The 20,250-nt window shown below is 30.9% G+C and overlaps 2 protein-coding genes and 1 long non-coding RNA gene across 3 annotated transcripts; 2 read left to right on the top strand and 1 right to left on the bottom strand.

Annotated features, from left to right (window-relative positions):
- Nucleotides 1–1,442: 1,442 nt before the first annotated feature.
- On the bottom strand, nt 1,443–5,126 carry LOC123909980 (linamarin synthase 1-like). Its single transcript, XM_045960951.1, has 2 exons — nt 4,451–5,126; nt 1,443–2,641 (listed from the first exon to the last, which is right to left on the bottom strand). Exons 1-2 carry the CDS (start codon nt 4,989–4,991, stop codon nt 1,695–1,697), a joined length of 1,488 nt encoding a protein of 495 aa, XP_045816907.1. The 5' UTR covers nt 4,992–5,126; the 3' UTR covers nt 1,443–1,694.
- Nucleotides 5,127–10,474: 5,348 nt separating this feature from the next.
- LOC123909979 lies at nt 10,475–10,849 on the top strand. The gene is made up of 2 exons (XR_006810104.1): nt 10,475–10,533; nt 10,631–10,849. It is a non-coding gene; the product is annotated as an uncharacterized LOC123909979 (long non-coding RNA).
- Nucleotides 10,850–12,145: 1,296 nt separating this feature from the next.
- LOC123909978 (NADH--cytochrome b5 reductase 1-like) lies at nt 12,146–16,151 on the top strand. Its single transcript, XM_045960950.1, has 9 exons — nt 12,146–12,440; nt 13,430–13,571; nt 13,744–13,834; nt 13,933–14,010; nt 14,245–14,325; nt 14,441–14,530; nt 15,348–15,413; nt 15,524–15,610; nt 15,867–16,151. The coding sequence occupies exons 1-9, from the start codon at nt 12,341–12,343 to the stop codon at nt 15,957–15,959; spliced, it is 828 nt and encodes a 275-aa protein (XP_045816906.1). The 5' UTR covers nt 12,146–12,340; the 3' UTR covers nt 15,960–16,151.
- Nucleotides 16,152–20,250: the final 4,099 nt, after the last annotated feature.

Raw genomic sequence — 20,250 nt, 5'->3', positions numbered from 1 at the left:
AAGGTGGAAAAAGAAATTGAAGGGTGTTCTCAGGACCCAAGAAGCAATCGAAAAAGTGACACTATCTACATTGATTGGAAAATATCTCAAGAATGGTGGATCAAGTCCAACTGTGATGGATCTCAAAATGATAGGGTAGCCCTTGCTGGGTGTGGAGGTTTGTTAAGGGACTCGAATGACAAGTGGATCAAGGACTACAATCGAAAAATTGGATCTTGTGATGCGCTTCATGCAGAGATGTGGGGCATGTATTAGGGATGAACCTTGCTTGAAGGCAGGGAATCACTCATCTCCATGTTGAAACTGATTCTAAAGTGCTGATAGATATGGTGACGGATAGAGTAAGCTCAATGGAAGCACCCATTTTGGTGCTTCGCATTAGACATCTTCTTGCTTTGAGTTGGCAAGTCATTTTGTCTCGAGGGAAATAGAAACACGGACTAACTTGCTAATTTTAGTTACTCTGTTGATTCTTTTGACATTAAAGTTTTGGAGACTCCTCCTATAGAGCTTCAAAGTATGCTTTTTGACGACATATATGAGGTTTACATGCCTAGGAATGTTACGCACAAGGACTTGATAAAGTCAAGCATTTCACATCAAATGATGAACATATCAAAATAGTCTGGAATTAGGCATAAGGACTCATACGGATAACAAAGACAATGACGCAGAACCCAAACCCTTGAAACCTGTAGACTTCAACAAATCTGGAATCATCGGGGATCCAAAAAGCCAGAGCAAGATCATCGATACCAATTCAGTCTGACAGAGTGCACCCGATGGGTTTACTCAACATTCACCTCCGACAAGCCTTGCAAAAGAGACCATAACCCGCCATGACCACCACCGGATAGCAACGACCAACGACGGCACAACCATGAAACTAGGAGCCAGCCACAGAAACGAAAACAAGCCACAAATCGAACCAGTAAGCAAAATGACTTTTTCAAGTCAAGTATTTCAATTTTACAAATGAATGCATTTTGTTTTTGTTATTATTTTTTAATCAAAGTAAATTTATAGAGATGGAAAATTAAAAGAAAAAAATTATTATTATGTTTGATAAGACTGATCCTTTGCTCCTATGTATCTTCTAATACGAAAATGAATTCCAAACTACATAATTTTCAGATAGAAAATAATTGTGTATGTGTTGGTTGATTTTAAAGAAAAGATTATTGTTGCAATAAATGTGATTAAGAAAGTCATCGTTGATTTCTTTTCTTTTTTTTTTTTTTTTGACAGAAAGTCATCATTGATTTCATTAAGTAAAAAGATTTCACATCTAGTTCAATTTTTTAAAATGATTTATTTTCTTTAATTTGCTCTAAGAAAAGTGAACTTAAAAACTAATAAGTTGTTATCACACTTTTGTGTCCAACAGAATAAGTTTTAAAAATTTTAATATTTTTTTATAGCGTAGAACCATCACTTTTAAATTAATCAAATGAACAATATAGTATCATAATAAAAAAAAAAATCATTTATTTCCCTCTTTGTAACTACAATAGTAACATTATGAGGAAAAATACAATTAAGGTACAAACTCCTTACACTAATGGAGGATAACACCAAATTTAGAATAGTCTAATATGATAACATTGAAGCTCAAATAAAAAATATTGTAACTTTAAAATAATAGAACACTATAGCCTTTTATTTGATATTAGACCAATTATAAACAAGAGCGCTTAAATACCATTGTGATGATGAAGAATCTCTTTAATTAATTTATGAAAACTATTGTATGATGATCCTCCCAAATCAGTAGCATCTATAGCTTTCTTCTTCCACTCCAAGCACTTTTTTCTCATTTCTTTTCCTTTCTCTCCTTCCATAAGTTTCATCACAAGTTTTGTTATCTCATCTCTTTTCACATCATAGTTAATTTCCAATCCTATCCCCCAAGTGTTGCATAAATACCTACAATTTGTTTGTTGATCAGCAAAGAATGGCCAACAAATAGTAGGCACACCTGAAGAAATTGCTTCGACCGTAGAATTCCAACCACAATGAGTTAAGAATCCTCCGACGGATGGATGAGCAAGCACTTGGTCTTGAGAGCACCAACTAGTTATGTATCCTCTATCCTTAACTTCATTTATAAACTCTTGCGGTAAATTTGAAGTTTCTTCACCAATTACAACATCTGGCCTCATTATCCATAAAAATGGTAACTTGCTATTTGCTATTCCCCAAGCAAATTCTTTCAAGTGATTTTTTGTCATAACAGCAATACTTCCATAATTAATATACAAAACTGAGCTAGGTTTCCACTTATTCAGCCATTTTATGCATTTTGGGTCGTTTTTCCATAAACTTGAACCACTTGATTTAAAACCATTTTCTTTGTCAGGAAAATGCCGACCAAGCAAGTGAAGTGGGCCAATGGTATATATGTTTTGGTTTTTTGCTCTGAGGAAGTTGAGGGCTTCATCTTCCAATTCTTCAAATGTGTTAATGATGATTGTTGATGACCTTGAACAATTTTTTGCCTCAGAGCCCAAGAAATCAAACATAATATCACTTAGATCGGTGACTCTCATGAAACTTGGAAGGTCTTTTAATCTTATATCTTTAATTCCAGAGATCCAATCTAACCTTGTATCTAAGGTGCCATCGACCATAAAACTTTCATCTAAAAAATTCACAAAACTACGTTACTCAAGTTTCACAATGTGAACATGAAATAATTAATTTTTACCTAGACTATATATTAGCGGGGTAGTTGTTTTTATATATAGATGATGATGTGTTTTTATCCACTTTTTTTCCCAAAAAAAAGGGTCATAGTGAAAATCTCAACAACTACTCAAGAAAAATATTGTCATAGTTAAAGTGGAATTAAAAAAGTTACGACAGAATAAAATCTATATTTTCAATATGTAGATCTCCATAAGGACCACCATAAATATAATGGTTGCATGATGCAAATGGTTTGTTGTAGAGGATCAACAGATATAAAATATAGTTCTCTTTCTTATTTTAATGGCTCTCAATTGAGTTCTAAAGTATAATTTGGTTGAAGAGATGATGGAGAAAGAAAATTTTAAGATAGTACCGTTAAAATATTTTATTTATGATTTTTATTTTTTTTTCTTTTATTAAATGATTCATGATATATTGTTCGATGGTGGGGCCTATGATATCCTTTGATAATTTGGCGTAATTATCCAACAATCCAATGAGAACAAATTAACATAAGTATAAATTTATATATTTTTTGACGGAATAAGTAAATTTATATATCGTATCCACCAACTTTTAATTTACATACATATGATATATTTTCATTGGTTGTTAGATAAATACTCCAAAATTATCAAGTATTATTATATATTAAAAAAAAAAAAAAAAACAGTGTTGAAACTTCGAATCTATCTCACAAGGAAAGAACAAGAAGGAGTATTATTGATGGGCCGCATTTCATAAGCAGCCTACCTGGATTTTGTGATGAAAGTAGAAAAATGTGGTCCAAATATATTTTTGTTTTTACGAAAAATGTGGTTCAAATATATAACATGACAAAAATGTCCTTGTTTAAAAATAAAAAGGAAATGTAAATTTAATAAAAAAAAAAAAAAAACTCTGTTTGTCAAAAGTAAATATATATGAGCAACTCTGAGTAAATATACACACGTAAACAGAGTGTGGTAAGGGATAAAGAGTTGAAGGTCCAGAATTCAGGTCCCGACAAAGAGAAAAATTAACATAACAAAATAAATATACTTTTGTTACAACTTTTTTAAATAGACGAAATAACAAATGATTTAAAAAACTCACACATATAAAGTAGAGAGATTTGGGTTCGAACCCATATCATGGTGTTTGATTTAACAATTTTACGATTTCTACCAGTTGAACTAAGATTTGTAGTTACCAAGCACAAAATTGTCACATTTTTTATGCATTTTTTGTTTAAATTTTTCCTTTCAAACAAAACCTTAAAACTATCTTGAAAATATGAAAAAAATGCTAACACCCGCCTTTGGAGTATTTATTAAGGAATCAAATATAGTAAAATTATCTCGAAATTAGTGTAGTTTAACTGTTAATTTTTTAAAAAAAAAAATATTATTTTTAGAAAAATGCTAACGAGTGTCTTAGGGGAACTCTTTTAAGCATTCTATTTAAAAAATAATAATTTATTCAAAAAGTTAAACATTTTAATTCCCAATGCATTGACTTCAGATGTTTTCATAATTTTTTTTATGCAAACTTACTATTTAAGATGCTTAAAGAATGTAATGATGACACTCGTTAGCAAAACACTTATTTTTAATATAAACATTTACTTTTTTTTTTGTTTCATTAACTAGTCCTCCATAGTTCAATACAAAATTTACTCTTTTTTTTCGTCCTTTTAATAAAATATTTCATCTCTTAAAAAAATTTGAATAAAAAAATTTCTTACTAAAATAATAAAAGTTCACTGATCGTAATTTACCTTTGAATGGAATAATTCCTCTATTGACAAGTTCATCATAATGCAAATATCCAACAAAGCAAACACTAGAAGGTGTCCAAAGTTGTAACTCCGGAATACCCAATTCCTTTGCGACTCTTCCAGCAAATCCCATTATGCCATCACCAATTATGCAAGTAACTGGAATATGTGGTAATGAAGAGTTAAGCTTATTCACAAGCTCTTTGAAAGGAGCATGACAATCTTTCCTAGTTGCGTCACACAAGGGTGGAACATCTTGTGTCGCATCTTTATCCGATGGTGGCAAACCATCGGGTATGGTCTCAAATTGAAAATCTGGGAGACCCTTCACAAAATCTTCTCCAAGAGATTTAATCAAACGTTTGTGGTTGAATTCAGTGTTTACAAAGGTTATGTGGAAACCATTGCAACGAAGTAGTTTGGCTAGATGCATGAAGGGATTCACATGACCTTGTGCTGGAAATGGTACTAATACAGCATGTGGTTTTTTTTGGGTATGAGGAGGATTACTAGACTCCATTTTTGTTGTTGGTTGTTGCATGATTTTAGTTTTCCTTCTCGTTTATATATATATAAAAAAGGATAATGTTTAGGTAATATTCATGTCTAATTATTGATATATATGTGAGGCTATTATTTGTGTCTTGAGATGGGTTTGTCCTTTTATTTTTTATGTAAGATTTAAGACTACAAGGGATATATATAAAAATAGTAAAACTTTCATTTTGTTTCCATTTGTTTAATCTTACTAATCATTGACCAGATGCACTCTTTAGCATCATCCTATAAAAATTACAAATAATGAATTAGTTTAAGTGTTAAAAATTTAAAGCGTTTAGCTCTGACTTATGTGAATAAAATCGGTTAAAATGAAAGAATTCATCTTTGTGTGTTCCGTAGATATTACAAAGATTAGTAGTAGATTCTGCTTTTTTTTTTTTTTGACATATTGTAATCTATTCTTGTAATTTCTAAACTATTTGCTTGATATTAGAATTTGAGAGACCTATACTCAACCACAAAAGCTAGCTTAAGAGTTGAGGTTTGCACTACACTTATAAAGGTTATCTTTATCATATCTCTAGCCAATGTGGGACTTCTAACACACCCCCTCACGTCCAGGACTGAACAAGCTGGAACATGGGATCAACAACAACGGGTGAACCAAATATGGGAGGTCTCCATAACAAACAACAAATGGATCTAGGATAGACTCTGATACTATGTTAAGAAACATTGCATCCATGGGAGAAGGACAGAAAATAGCTCAAAAGTGTATAATATTGTACTAACTAACTATATCTTTAACAGATGTCACTAAATCAATTTTAATACAAAGAAGAAATACAAAACCTCCTTTTATACTTTATTTTTTCTTAAATTCAACCTCCTTTTATACTTTATTTTTTCTTAAATTCAACCTCCTTTAATTCTATGCTTTTAAACAAAAATGAAATAGCATATTTAATTTTTAAAAAAAAATCTCTAAATAATTTATATTAAAATGACTTTAAAAAGTTCCATACATAAAAATAACTAAAACATAAGTAATTTCTTTTAAAATCTTAAACAAAGTCACCCTTAATAATCAAGTCTTGGATTACTGAATTATAAACAAAAAATACAACATGCACAGCTTAACACGGTTTAACCATTCTTTATTTTTTTTGTTTGTTGAGATGGTTTAGCCATTCTTTGTGTCTGAATATTCCGTTTGGAATATGACAAAAATTAAAATGTGTGTGTTGATTGGTTAATTAATAAATGGGAAAGCCCAGACAAACTAATCTAGATCAAAGTTAGATTCTTCTTCCTTGGTGTCGCTATTTAATATCTCTGTCAATAAAGAAATTGGAGGGTGGTTTACGTGGTTAAAACGTTAAAGAGAGTGGAGAGATGATAAGATATGTATTATGTCTAATCCGGGGTTATACCCGGGAATGAAGAATGTTGATTCTCTCACTTCAATTTGAATGTGTGTATAATTTATTTGTTGGAGATTTGATAATAGATAATTATAAAGTTTAGAATATTGCTAAAATTTGTATTCTTCCCAAATCAAGTGGTGGAGAGAATTATTATCACACCTTTTATTGCTTCGGTTTATGAGGATAAGATGGTTTGGGAGGGGAAACGAAATAGTTGTTACTCTGTCAAATCTGTTTACAAGTTTGCTATGTAGCATATTATCTGCAATGATAAATATCACGTGGAGGATAATTTGAAAGAAATATGGAAAGTGCGTGCTCCGCATAAAGCGCGTCATCTTCTTTGGCGATTATGTTGGAATGTCTTCTAACGAGGTGTCGGTTATTAGAACGTAATGTGGATTGTGATATTCAACAGGGCCGTCCCAACATAATGTGGGGCCTAAAGGAGACATTGAAAGTGAGGCCTAATAAAAAAAATGCTTTTTTTTCAGTAAAAAAATATTACAAGAAAAAAGCAAATATAAAATTTATATTTATAAATAAATAAGAATTTTTTTATAAGAAAACTAAAAATGAATCGACTATATCTGTAACGAAATTAATATTTATTTATTACTTATAGAACATAAAATATACTATTAGAGACAAAATAAAATAAAATGATTTTTATTGTATAATATTTGTTTTATTTATTTTAATTTAATTTAGGGTTAAATAAATTTTTAATCACTATAAATATTTCAAATTTTAAATTTTTGTCCATGTTTTCAAGTTAACTCATGTGTACTTTTAAAAAAATTTAATAAGTTTTTTTATTCAAGTTTATAATATTGTAGATATTTATGATGACTAAAAACTAATTTAACCCTTTAATTTATTTATATTGTTTCATAATTTTTATACTATTTAAATTAATCTAAATTTGAACTTCTATATTTGAGTTGTATGTTATAAACTTTAAATCAAATATTGGTAAGAACGTCCCATAAGTGTAGCTCAAATGATAGCTACTAGGAATATTATTGGAGTGACCGGAGTTTGAATCCTGGATTCCACACTTTTTCACATTTAAATGTGTGAAAGTCTAGTCAATAGACTACTTGGCAAAAAAAAAATATTGTTAAGAACAGATTTGTATTATGGGATAAACAAGCTGGGGGGAAATTTGATTGACGTTTTACAATTTCAACAAAGTATTTACATATTTTCAAATTTCAAAGGAATATTTGACGAATTTTGAAATTTCAAAAAAGGATTTATATTGGCTTAATTAATAAAATGGTCCCTTAAAGACATTTTTGGTTTCATATTGGTCCCTTAAAGAAAAAAAGGTCTAAATAGGTCCCTTAAAGAAAAAAAGGTCCGAATAGGTCCCTTAAAGACATATCCGTTAATCAGTTTGGTCCTATTTAGACCTCTTTTTAGGGACCAAACTGATTAACGGAGATGTCTTTAAGGGACCTATTCGGACTTTTTTTTCTTTAAGGGACCTATTTGAACCTTTTTTTCTTTAAGGGACCAATCTGAAACCAAAAATATCTTTAAGGGACCATTTTATTAATTAAGCCATTTATATTCTATTGTCAGCGACTAGTTGAGAATAGGAGGAGTGAGGGCCGCATGTGGATGAGGATTCCCTGCAGTTTCATTTTGGTGAAGTTGCTGCATTTAACATAAAAGCAATTGTACTTTTTTATTGTTTTTGTTGAAAAACTGTTTTCTCTCTTGTCAAAAAAATTTATCTCTCACAATAACACTAAATGCACCAAACTGCAGATTTTAAAACTGCAGAAAATCCAATCTCGGCCGCATGTAGGTAGTAGGATCCACACGTTCTGTCCTGTTCCCACTACTACAACTGTAAGGAAATATAATGCAGAAGGGGTTCACATGAACCTGCGCTGGAAATGGTACTAATTCAGCATGTGGCTTTTGGGTATGAGCAGAGAGTTATGGTCATATTGGTATTATTATAATATTATATAATTTTTTTTCTTTATTAGAACTTAAACTCTAAACCTTCGACTTTTTAACCCTTAGCTTAACTGACTTAATTATGTCCTTGATCCAAGAATCAAGGACATAATTATGTCTCTAACTTGAGATACTCATCCCACCCATCCACCTATACATACCCACCAAAAAACTAAAAAGTATGTTTTAGCAATCTATACCCTTTTTATTTGGACAAAAATAACAACATTTTCTTTCATAAAATAGTTATAACAAGGCTAATACTACGGAGTGGTCCACCGTGGACAAGTGATTTACCGAATATGAATTTTACAAAATTCATTATTGGATTGAAAGTTTATATCGTATAGATCATCCACAAATTTTTTAAATTTTTTTGAAAATCATTTGATGTGTTATTGAGATCTATTAAGATTTGCGTTATTTAATAAACCTATCTTAATGTGTCTCAATAACCTATCGAATGATTTTCAATTTTTCCAAGTTTTTTTATGGATGATCTTTATGATCTAAAATTTCAATTCAACGGTGGATTTTGTAAAATTCGTATTCGTTATAATGTTATTCGTGACTGGTCCATCATGAATCACTTGATAAAGTGGTCCATATTAGAATTTACCGTTATAACAAAGGTGGTATAATTGTAATTTGAATTTATTCATTACAAAAAAAAAATACAAGGAATGATTCTCCTGACATCTTCGTTTTCTTTGAATCACCGTATGATGAACATCCTATAAAAAAAAATCTGACCAACACAAAAAAATAATAGTTCACATTTGCTCTTTTATTTTAAGGAAAATTCTAAACCGTGTTCTGGAGCAGAACAATAATTTCAATGGTACTTATACCGCTCGGAATGGTTATTACTGGCTTAATCGTAATTCTTTCATTGTTGATCCTTCTAATACAGGTTCCTAGTCCTGGTTGTGGCACTTACCGGCTCTGGAAAAAATTAAATTCTTCTTATGGACTCTGGTGCATAATTCTCTTCCTACTCGAGAAATGTTATCCCATAGAGGTATTCTCCAATATAACTTGTGCTCTAGGTGTAATAATCATGTTGAAACCACATCCTCCACTGCTTGAGAGATTGCAATTTCGTCCAAACCATCTGAAAAGCTATTGGTTTTTCGGATCAAATTTTTTTCCAAGGTGATGCACCGTACACATGGTTGCGTTTTGGCCTTCGTTTCCCCACCATGTTTCTATTTATGTCGGCTATATGGTGGATTTGGAGGGCTAGGAATGCTCTTTGCTTGGATAGTGAGCTGGTTTCGCTATTTACTCTGAAAATGTGCATCACAGACTATGCTATTTTGCTGCAAAATTGTTTTCTTCGTCAACAAGAGACAACAATACCTAAGCTTGTGCGATGGAATGCTCATGGCGGCACCGGTATGATTTTGAATGTGGGCGGTAGCAACATTGATAATCCTGGTATCTCTGGTTATGGGGGACTTTTCAAAATGCAGATGAAGCATGGATTCATTGCTTCGTTGGCAACCTTGGAGTCACCAATATCCTCCATGCGGAGCTTATGGCAATATATAAAGGTCTTCATTTAGCTTGGGAGTTGAACATTATGGACTTTTGTTGTTATTCTGACTCTCTGACGGCACTTAAATTGATTATTAAATCGATTGATGAGTGTCACCACTATGCAGCCATCATTAATAATATCAAGGACATCCTTAATAGGAATTGGCAGGTCGCCATCCTCTACACCTACCGTGAAGGCAACGCCTGCGCCAAATTTTTAGCTAAGCATGGTGCCCACAACAATTAGAGCTGGGTATACGGACCAAGGTCCGCGGGCCAACCCGTTTAACCCGCAGCCCGCGCGGTCTTAAGACCATTTTTTTTTTGACCCGTTTATATTTTTGCCCGTGTGGGTTGGACCGTTAAAACCGCGGGTTATGCGGGTTAAATCCGCGGGTTCGCGGGTTAGCCCGTGACCCACATTCTTTTTTTATATATATAATTAATTATAAAATTTACCATTTATAAATAATTTGGTCCATATCCAAATCGAACACTTTTATGAATTATGATTTATGATGTGACGAATTGTAGAAAAATATGAATGTGATGATGATGATGATGATGATGATGATGAGAAAGATGAACCAAGTATAACTATTGATGATTGATGAGATCTGCCGTCTGTTGTTTTGGGTTTGTAATCTTAAGCCCTCTTGTTTAACTATTAGACAGTTTATCTTTTATTGTTTTAATGCAAAATATCACAATTTAATCATATGCTTTAATGTAGGGATTTCAAGTGTTACAATGGAGGCATCAAGCAGGAGTGACTATTTTCCTTCAGTTTTCAATTAGTTAATTATATACATTACTGTTTTGTTTTTGAATCGGTTGGTTGTATTAGATTTTTGGTTGTACTTTTAATATTGGTTTGGACTATTAAATTTCTTTTTTATATTTTGAACAAGTTAAAGTTCTTATTCAATATCATCTGGGTTTATTTTATGGATTTGAGATATGTGTGGAGAAATAATTACGATAAAAACGAGTTGAATTTGATTTTAGTTGCATTACTTTCAAAATATATAGAAGATAGATAAACTCAATGATATATCACAAACTTTATTTATTTTTATTTGTTAGTTCAAATTATAACATAAAATTATTAATAATATAGTTTTTTTTAACTTTTATTATATCAATATTTTACTAATTTTGTTTATTTTTTTGAAAAAAGTTTTTTTTTGTAATAGTCCGCGGGTTAACAGTTTAACCCACGGGCTTATGCGGACCGAACTCGGACTTAATTTTAAAACTCGTTTATATTTGATGACGGGCTTGTTCGCCCCGTTTAATATGCGGGCTTATGCAGGGCGGGTTAAACGGGGCGGGTTAGCCCGCATACCCAGCTCTAACAACAATGAAGTCTTCACTTCCATAGTTGTCTCGCCTGATGGTTTAAATCTTTGTCTTCTAGCTGATGCTAGTGGGACTTATTTTTCTAGATAGTTTTCTTTAGCTTTTTCTTTTGTCTTTGCCTTCTTGTATAAAAAAAAAGAGCACTAGTTAAGCACATTAACAAAATTTTGTTTTGAAATATGTGAATTTAATACCTTAAAGTGTAAAAAATTATGTTTTTAATATTAATTTTATTTTTTATATTCTTTTTTAGTATAATTAATAAGTATTCCGATGATACTGTTTAACATGACCCTTATTATAATTGCCCAATTTCATTAATTTTTTCATTCTTAATTTTTGGCCCCCCTTCTCTCTTGATCGGTTCCCGTACTGCAATTCACTTGTGCCACCATATGCCGACTCCCGTAGCCATCATTCGTGCTTATGGAGACACCACCATTGGTTGCAAATGGAACTACGTCAAAGACCGCCAACTACACTAGTCGTCTTTCGTGCTTATGGTGATGAAGAGTCCAACAATCTTTCATAAATAAGGTGGCCATCTAAAACTACACATTCAAGGTCAACTTCATAACAACTCACATAATTTCTAAGGTACTTTCGAAAGTTTGAATGTACCGGTATATAAAATTAATGATTATTTTTATGAATCAAACAATTATTTGCCGATTATTGTATTTTAGAGATAATAATTTCATAAGAAAAAAATACAATATCATTGTTTATAAGCATTATACTAATTTTTTACATTTTTTCATAAAAAACAATTCAATATTGACTATTATGAGTAATAAAAATTCAAAAAATATCAATTTTTTTTACGTTTTTGATAAATAATAATACTATTTAGTTATTATCATTTTTAAATGATAGAAAACATTGAAAAGTAAATTTGTAGTTGTGAGAGGGAGTGACGTGTACAATATGCTCCCTTGCAAATGGAGGAAACATTGATCCATTGACAATGCCACCCAATTTTGACCCAAAATTCATTCATAGCCATATTCTCTCTGCGAACAAATTGAATAAATAAAGACCCATTCTTCTTTCTTTGGAGAAAATCTCAGATCTCAAAAATATGGATTTTCAGAGGGTAGAGGTTATAAGCATGGCAGTGGCTCTTGTTGCCATTGTTGGTGGCACCGCTTACTATTACTATCTCACCAAGAAACCTAAAGGTTCCATTTTTTTTTTTTTTTTTTTGTCTTCTACCTCTTTTTTTATATTTGTTTTCAATAGGGTTTTGTCTTCGTTCTAATTTATTTATGAAAAATGATTTTTTATTTTTTTGAATGGCATTTATGAAAAATTGTTGAATTTCATTCGTTCATAACATGACAATTTATTTATTTATTTATTTATTTTTGTCTGTCATAACATGACAATTTTGTTTGTGCAGTTTTGGTATTTGGTGTACATGTGTGTTATGATATCCTCTGTGAATTGCAAATACTCCAGGTTTAATGTATAGTTGGTTATTGATAGAGTTTCTAAATTCTTATGTCCTAGTAGTTAAGGGATGGTTTGAATTTAGAAAGTGTTTTCTATTTCTATATATTTTGTTGAGTTTAATTTCGATACACGGGCAAAAGAAATTACGGTTTCAACCAATTATATGTATGACTTTAGAAGTAATTATGATTAAAGTCAAACGTTCTTAATGATCTGACGATTATTATTGATTGACACTGTAAAAAATATTTGGAATGACAATGTATATCATTTAAATTCATTTTGTTTTCATTGTTAATTATAAAATGTTTCCTCGTTTTCATTTATTTATTTATTTATTTATTTATTTTGGTTAAGTAGCATAGGTGGCTAGAAATTCCACCTTAAAGGTGAATAAGTGGAGTGTCCGGGGTTCAAACCCCGGCTCCTACATATATAGCGCGATGTTCTTATTAAATGAGCTAAACTCACGGGGACCATTTATTTTTATATTTGTATCTGAAACAATGAAAACAGTTGTTTTTATTGTTTCTCTACTCTCTATTTCTTATACAAATCTTGCAAGTTGGCCTATGTATTGTCCACATACAAAGAGATCTTGTGTAAGGAAGCTTGGTAGATGTAAATACCATTCACAAGTCTTCATCTAATAATTTCAAGCTTTAGGGAGAAGTTGGTTCTCGATAATAATTAGAGTTTCTACATTTCTTTGTAGGGTGCTTGGATCCTGAGAACTTCAAGGAATTTAAGCTTGTCAAACGCACTCAACTCAGTCATAATGTTGCCACATTCAGATTTAATCTTCCCAATTCTAGCTCGGTGTTGGGACTTCCTATTGGACAACATATCAGCTGCAGGTTTTTATTTTTCTTCGTTTCTTTTCTCTTTTCCTATTCATTTCATAATGCCATTTCCTAATTTCATTTTAGTATGACGAGCTTAGTGTTTTCTGGTTCAAACTCAACGAAGGGCTTTTTAGTTTTAGGCAATTATAATGCTGTCATTTTGATTATATTTGTTATCTTGCAGAGGGAAAGATAGTCTTGGTGAAGAAGTAATCAAACCATATACTCCAACAACATTGGACACTGATGTTGGATACTTTGAATTGGTTGTTAAGGTTAAATACCACAAACTAACTTATTTTATTTTATTATTGTTAATCAATGTTGTGTACATATTAATTTTTGCTACCTGTATTGTTTTGCTGATAATTAGATGTATCCACAAGGAAGAATGTCTCATCACTTTAGTGAGATGCGCGAAGGTGATTACTTAGCTGTGAAAGGACCAAAGGTTCTTAAAATTCTTCCCTATATCTGTTTGAATACTTCATTGACTAGATGTTATTTGAGTAGCTTTTATTATACTTTGATAAGTACCTGATTAGTAAGTGAGTTTTAGTGTATTGAGTTCACCAAATTAATAATTAAAGTTGTTAATCCAAACAACTCAAGTTATTAGGTTAAGGTTTATGAATGTATCCATATGCAATGCAAACTAATTTGCAATATACTTCAATGTCTCCAGGGACGTTTTAAGTACCAACCCAACGAAGTAAAAGCTTTTGGAATGATTGCTGGTGGCACTGGCATCACACCAATGTTTCAGGTATTGGATAAGTAAAGGATTATTGAGCTTTTGTGCCTTCCTTTGATCTTTCATATTTTGCATTTTGAAACTTTGGATCCTTAATAATTAATTATATATGTTCTTTTTTGTTGAGGTTGCAAGAGCTATACTAGAAAATCCACAAGACAAAACCAATGTAAATTTGATATATGCCAATGTCACATATGATGACATTCTTCTAAAGGTAAATCTTCAAAACCTTTGTATTGTGCATTGAATGGAAAAATCATAAAATTAATTCATCTCTTGGCATTTTATTTCTTTGTCGTTATGTCTTTTATGATTGTTCTACTGAAACACCAAGAAACATAACAGTTTGTGGGCAAGAGATAAGTATTTAAGAGAACTTTCCAGCTTATTGATTTTACTCGTGTATTCTTTCAATAAGGTCATATTAAAATCATACTTAAATTGCAGACTTTGGTTCTTAAGTGGTCTTGTAATATGAAGCACGGACACAGACACGGAGACTGACATGTCGACATCGATAATAATTTGAGAAAATAACATAATTCATTTTTATCATAAGTGTCGGTGTCGGACACCGGGACACGCCTAATCCAAGGAGTGTCTGTGCTTCATAGGTCTTGTATCAAGTACAATAACAACCAAGCCTTATCCCACTTAAGTGGTCTTTTATCAAGTATCTTTTAAATATTGATCATTGAACAGTAAAATATCTTAGGAAACTTTGGTTTTGTTTGCGAGTTGGTTTTTGGAGAGTTTTGGAGGGCTATGTCTATATTTTGATAAATAGTTAATACTTCAATTGCACTTAGATCATTTTAAAAAACATTTTATAAGTGTTCTTAATTTAAAAAATAAAAATAAGCCCTCCCCCCTCGGCCCTCACCTCACCTCTAAAAACCAACTCGCAAACAAAGTCTAGTTGCTGAAATCAATCTAACTGAAAATAAGAATGGGCTAACTCTTATCACAAGCTTGGATTATGGTTAGAAATTATATATATACATATATATCCTTCATATTTCCTTTTGCAGGAAGAGCTGGATGACTTGGCAATTAAGTTCCCAAACCGATTTAAAGTTTATTATGTTCTAAATCAGGTAATCAAACTCTTTTCAACTTCTTTTCTTTACAGCTATCCAATCAATTTGATAATGAAATTCATCGTTTAAATGTAATCTCATGTTAATTTTGAATACAAACTCTGCAGCCACCAGAAATATGGAATGGTGGAGTTGGATTTGTATCCAAGGAAATGATACAAGCACATTTACCTGAACCAGCATCTGATATTAAGGTAATTTTTGCACACCTTGTTACCCCTCCACTTTCAAACCTGGATTTCCTAGCAGTTAAAATTTCCCACCGTCACCACAGTAAGTTCATCTAAGCCATTGAGATTGAACAATTCTCGACTATTTGATCTTGATTAACGAATGAGATCACTTACTATGGTGAATGCTAGCTATACAGGGGGATCTATTTATTCCTCCTTTCTCTACCTCACATATTCGAGGTGAGAAATATAACTAAACCAAATATTTCTTTTACAGATACTAAGGTGTGGACCACCTCCCATGAACAAGGCTATGGCTGCTCACCTTGAAGCTCTTGGATACAGTCCCCAAATGCAGTTTCAGTTTTAGTTCTTGAAAAAAGCTATATTCTGACATTCATTTTTAGGCCAAATTCAGCCATTTTTTTACATAATAAACGCCAATTCTATAATCCTCTATAGAGATTTTACACTTCAACAAGTCAGAAAGTTTTGTTGGCCTGTTCTGTATTGATCCATTTCACACATTAATATTGAGATGAGACTTGTTTATTATTCCAAATTTTTTTTACGTAAAAATTCATACATGACTACTGTGAGAAGCCAGGTTTTTTTTTTGTCTTAGCACTGACCGAGTGTTTTCGATCTATTCGACCTTAACTATAGTTTAATAACCACTTGAGTAAAACCATTTTTGGTTTATCAAATTTACGAAATATGTTAACAAGCGAAAAACAATGCGTGGCTGTGGCTGGCTGCACTCCTGCTTGTGACATGCATGTTTTTGTCAAAATGCAAATATATCTATAGAATATGCTTTGTATCAAAATGGCATTACAAAACAATGCGTAATATTTCAACTAAACAAAACAAAGTAGTATGCATTACAAGTAGAAGTTGAACTTGTTTCAGTACTATCAGATTTGTCATCATTGTGTAATTCACCCTCTGTTTCTCCAACTGTAATCTGCAACCTTCTCATCTTGTATCTTTGACGCACGGAACATAGCCAATGCCAAATGAGGGATTTGGATTTGACACAGTAACTGTGTCATGCAGTTACTTGTTTGAACTGTTTGATCACAAAATCAATGGCTGAGATTGAAAACAGCGTTGCTACTACTGCATCCCCAAATGAGTGTCCCCTGCCATTGATATTGACAAAGTTTAAATAACTAATTTCCTTAAAATTCATTAAATGATCATCAAATTAACCACCTGAGTTGGTATTACTACTAGTACTTACTACTTTGTTTCACAAGACATTGTTTGATGTAATGAAGTGATGATCAATTTATAAGTTATAATGCCAAATAGAAATATGGTATTGTAATGTTCCATAGATTATGGATGTGTCTTGCTATTCTTTCTGTCGATGAACCTGAACTAGAGACCGCTCTTTTTGAGTTGCTTTTTCATTTTGATGTTTTGTTTTCTTGTCATTTGAACAATTTGAATCAAGGTTGTCAGAATCTAATTTTTACGTCAACTCATTATAACTAAGTGAAATCAAAACATAGATTCAACTTATAAACTTGTATAGCTTACCTCATATTAAAATAAACATATATAATATATATTTTAGCTTTTAATTTTGAACATGATCGAATATTAATAATTTTATTTTTAATTTAAAAATTTAAGTGTTATGAATACTAATTAACGAAAATATAACAAATTAGTATATTACTCCCTCCGGTCCTAAATATAAGAGAAAATTTACTTTTTAGATTTATTGAGAATCTAATGTATCCAGTCCATATTATGAATCAAATACATTAGATTATCAATGAATCTAAAAAGTAAACTTTCTCTTATATTGAGTATTAATTTAAAATTAAAAATAAATTTTAAATACTAGATAATTCACACTTAATTGATTTTTTTTTCACTCTCATTAGTTAAATATGACTACAAACATCTGTTTTAGTAACAAATAACACAACAATTATATGTTCATCAACATATCTTGGAAAGAAATAATATCTCTCTCATTTTTTTTACGTATTAAATATGACTATTTGAATCATGCATATCTTCTGAATTTGAACATTATATATGGTTGAAATACAAAGTGATTATATATTTTAACCCCTCTTGTTTTATTTTATTTTTACGAAACCCCAATTGTATTATGTATTTTTTTTGTTGATAATTATGTATCTTTTTCTAAAAATATTTATGTATCTATTATTTACCAAATAACTTATTATATTTAAATGTCGACAAATATATTTAAATATCTAAAAATCTTAGCTGAACTGGCAGAAATGTTGAACTTATTAGGTCGAACGCCATTTTGTTTATCTACCGAAAACAACTTATTATATTTAAATAATCATAGAAAAAATTTATGTTATATTTTTTTATCAAAATATAATTACTTATTTGTTTTGTTTCTCACTTGTTTTCATTTATTTATTTTTTGTAATTTTTTTTGCACACACACCTAAAAATAAGAGATATTGTTGGGGATACACGAGTTCTAAAAATTATTATCTATATAGCTCTTAATGTATTTCTTCCGTTCCTCCGTTCCCTTTTATTAGCAAAAATTTTCTTTTTAGGATCACTGAATAATTAATGTACTTGGTCTATATATAATATAGATCAGATAATCATTTATTCAACCATGAACTTTTGCTTATAAAAAATAATATACTATAAAAAAAAATTGGAAAAATTAAGTGTAAATGATTGTTACTCCTATAATTAAGAAAAACTAAGTGTATCTCTAGATATGATATTGTATTATTACTATATATGATAAAATTGAACTTTGACTGATTTCATAGGAAGTATGGTTTTTTCTCTTTAATTATTTGTTTTAAAATGTAATTTTACTTATATAATTATAATTTTAAAAAATTATACAGACGTACTAAACATTATATTTTTAACTTTTTTTTGACTAAATAAAAGGTATTCATTCAAATTGATAAGAGTACATCGATGCAATACAAATTCAAAATCGCTAAAACGACAAAGGATGAATCTGCGAACAAACTCACAACATCCGTGTTAATAGCATAAAACGACATATTGCATAAGCCTGCATATTTGACTAGATTGAAGTTTCCGAAATATTCATGCCTCCGGATCTGTAGCGTTGATGGCACAAAAGTCATTGATTGGATCTGCATTGAATCAACCTTAATCCTTCAACCTGAAACAAATGAACACCGTACCAAGACGGGACAACAATACACCGCACTAAGATGGGATAACAATACTCCGCACTAAGACGGGAAAATCAAAACAAAGGATGATGAAATCACAAAAACAATCAAAAGAAACACTAAATATATGTGAAAAATACACTTATTTAATTAAAATAAAAAGAAAAATGATTTGGAGGGGTGATTTTAGGCATAAATTGACGCTAAATCACCTCTCTCTAGTAGATCAAGAAGAAGAGAAAAAATGGTGACGGTTAGAGTTAGAGGAGGAGGAAGGGGAGAAGAAGAGAGTATTTTGAACCTCTTATTATATTTTGAACTTGGCTAGTTCCAAATGTAATATATATATATATATATATATATATATATATATATATATATATATATATATATATATATATATATATATATATATATATATATATATATATATAGGGCGAGGAAGGAGGGGAAATCATTGAAATGCTCAAGTCAATTAATGAGAAATTACACTTCAAGGCACAATGGTATTATAGAGCAAATGACACCGTAAGATATCTATTATGATATTATATATACGAGGTTTCTTGAATTTTTTTTTTTTTTGCAAACTTGGTATTCGGCCCTAGGACCGACTAAGAGTTCTTGAATTTATTTTTGTTTATTCTTTTAATCCTTGAATCGAATCAGAAAACCCTACATCTAAAAATGTCGTATTTACCGGTACTCGGACCATATACTTGAAGTCCTCAAAATCATCCAAAATGATAGTATCACATTTACAAGCAAACTTTACATTTTTTTTGTCCTATTTGATCGAAATCGCAGATATACATTAATTATCTAATGAATTTGAAAAGTGCAAATTTACTTATAATTAAGGTCGGAGGGAGTAGAACAAAGAATGCAAGATGAAATTTTATGACTTTCTTGGTAACGTTTTTTTTTTTTTAAGCAAAATTGGAAATGTAGAAGTGATAAAATGATTTGATGATATCCTAACAGAGACGGAACACCACCAAACCAACCACCAACAACAACACCCCAAAGATAACATTGATAAGAAATAAAGAAAACAAAAATATGGGGCTACACCAAACCCATCAAAGAAGATCAACAAAAACGAAAATTAGGGAGACCGACTCTATTACGGAAAAAGTCATCCCTAATGCAATTTGGCAAAAAATCTCACCAAATAATCCCATTACAATGAAAACCCATATTAACTAACTTATCAGCACAATTGTTACCTTCTCTATATATATGAGAAATTCTGAAATGAAAACTTCTATCAATCATCATGGTTAGATGGTTAGGTTATACATAACCTCCATTGAAAAACTTGTATCGCAACCATATTCCTTTTTCACATAACCTCCATGACATCGGATATTATGATGAATGGTCATTGTATTTTCAATTGAAAAACTTGTATCACAACCGTATTCCTTTTTCAAATATCCTCCATGGCATCAGATTTTAAGATGAATGGTCATTGTATTT

Source organism: Trifolium pratense, linkage group LG2, assembly GCF_020283565.1.
Source record: "Trifolium pratense cultivar HEN17-A07 linkage group LG2, ARS_RC_1.1, whole genome shotgun sequence".
NCBI classification, from domain to species: Eukaryota; Viridiplantae; Streptophyta; class Magnoliopsida; order Fabales; family Fabaceae; genus Trifolium; species Trifolium pratense.
The sequence above is the reverse complement of the archived record's forward strand: the minus strand, read 5'-3'. Positions and strand labels throughout refer to the sequence as shown.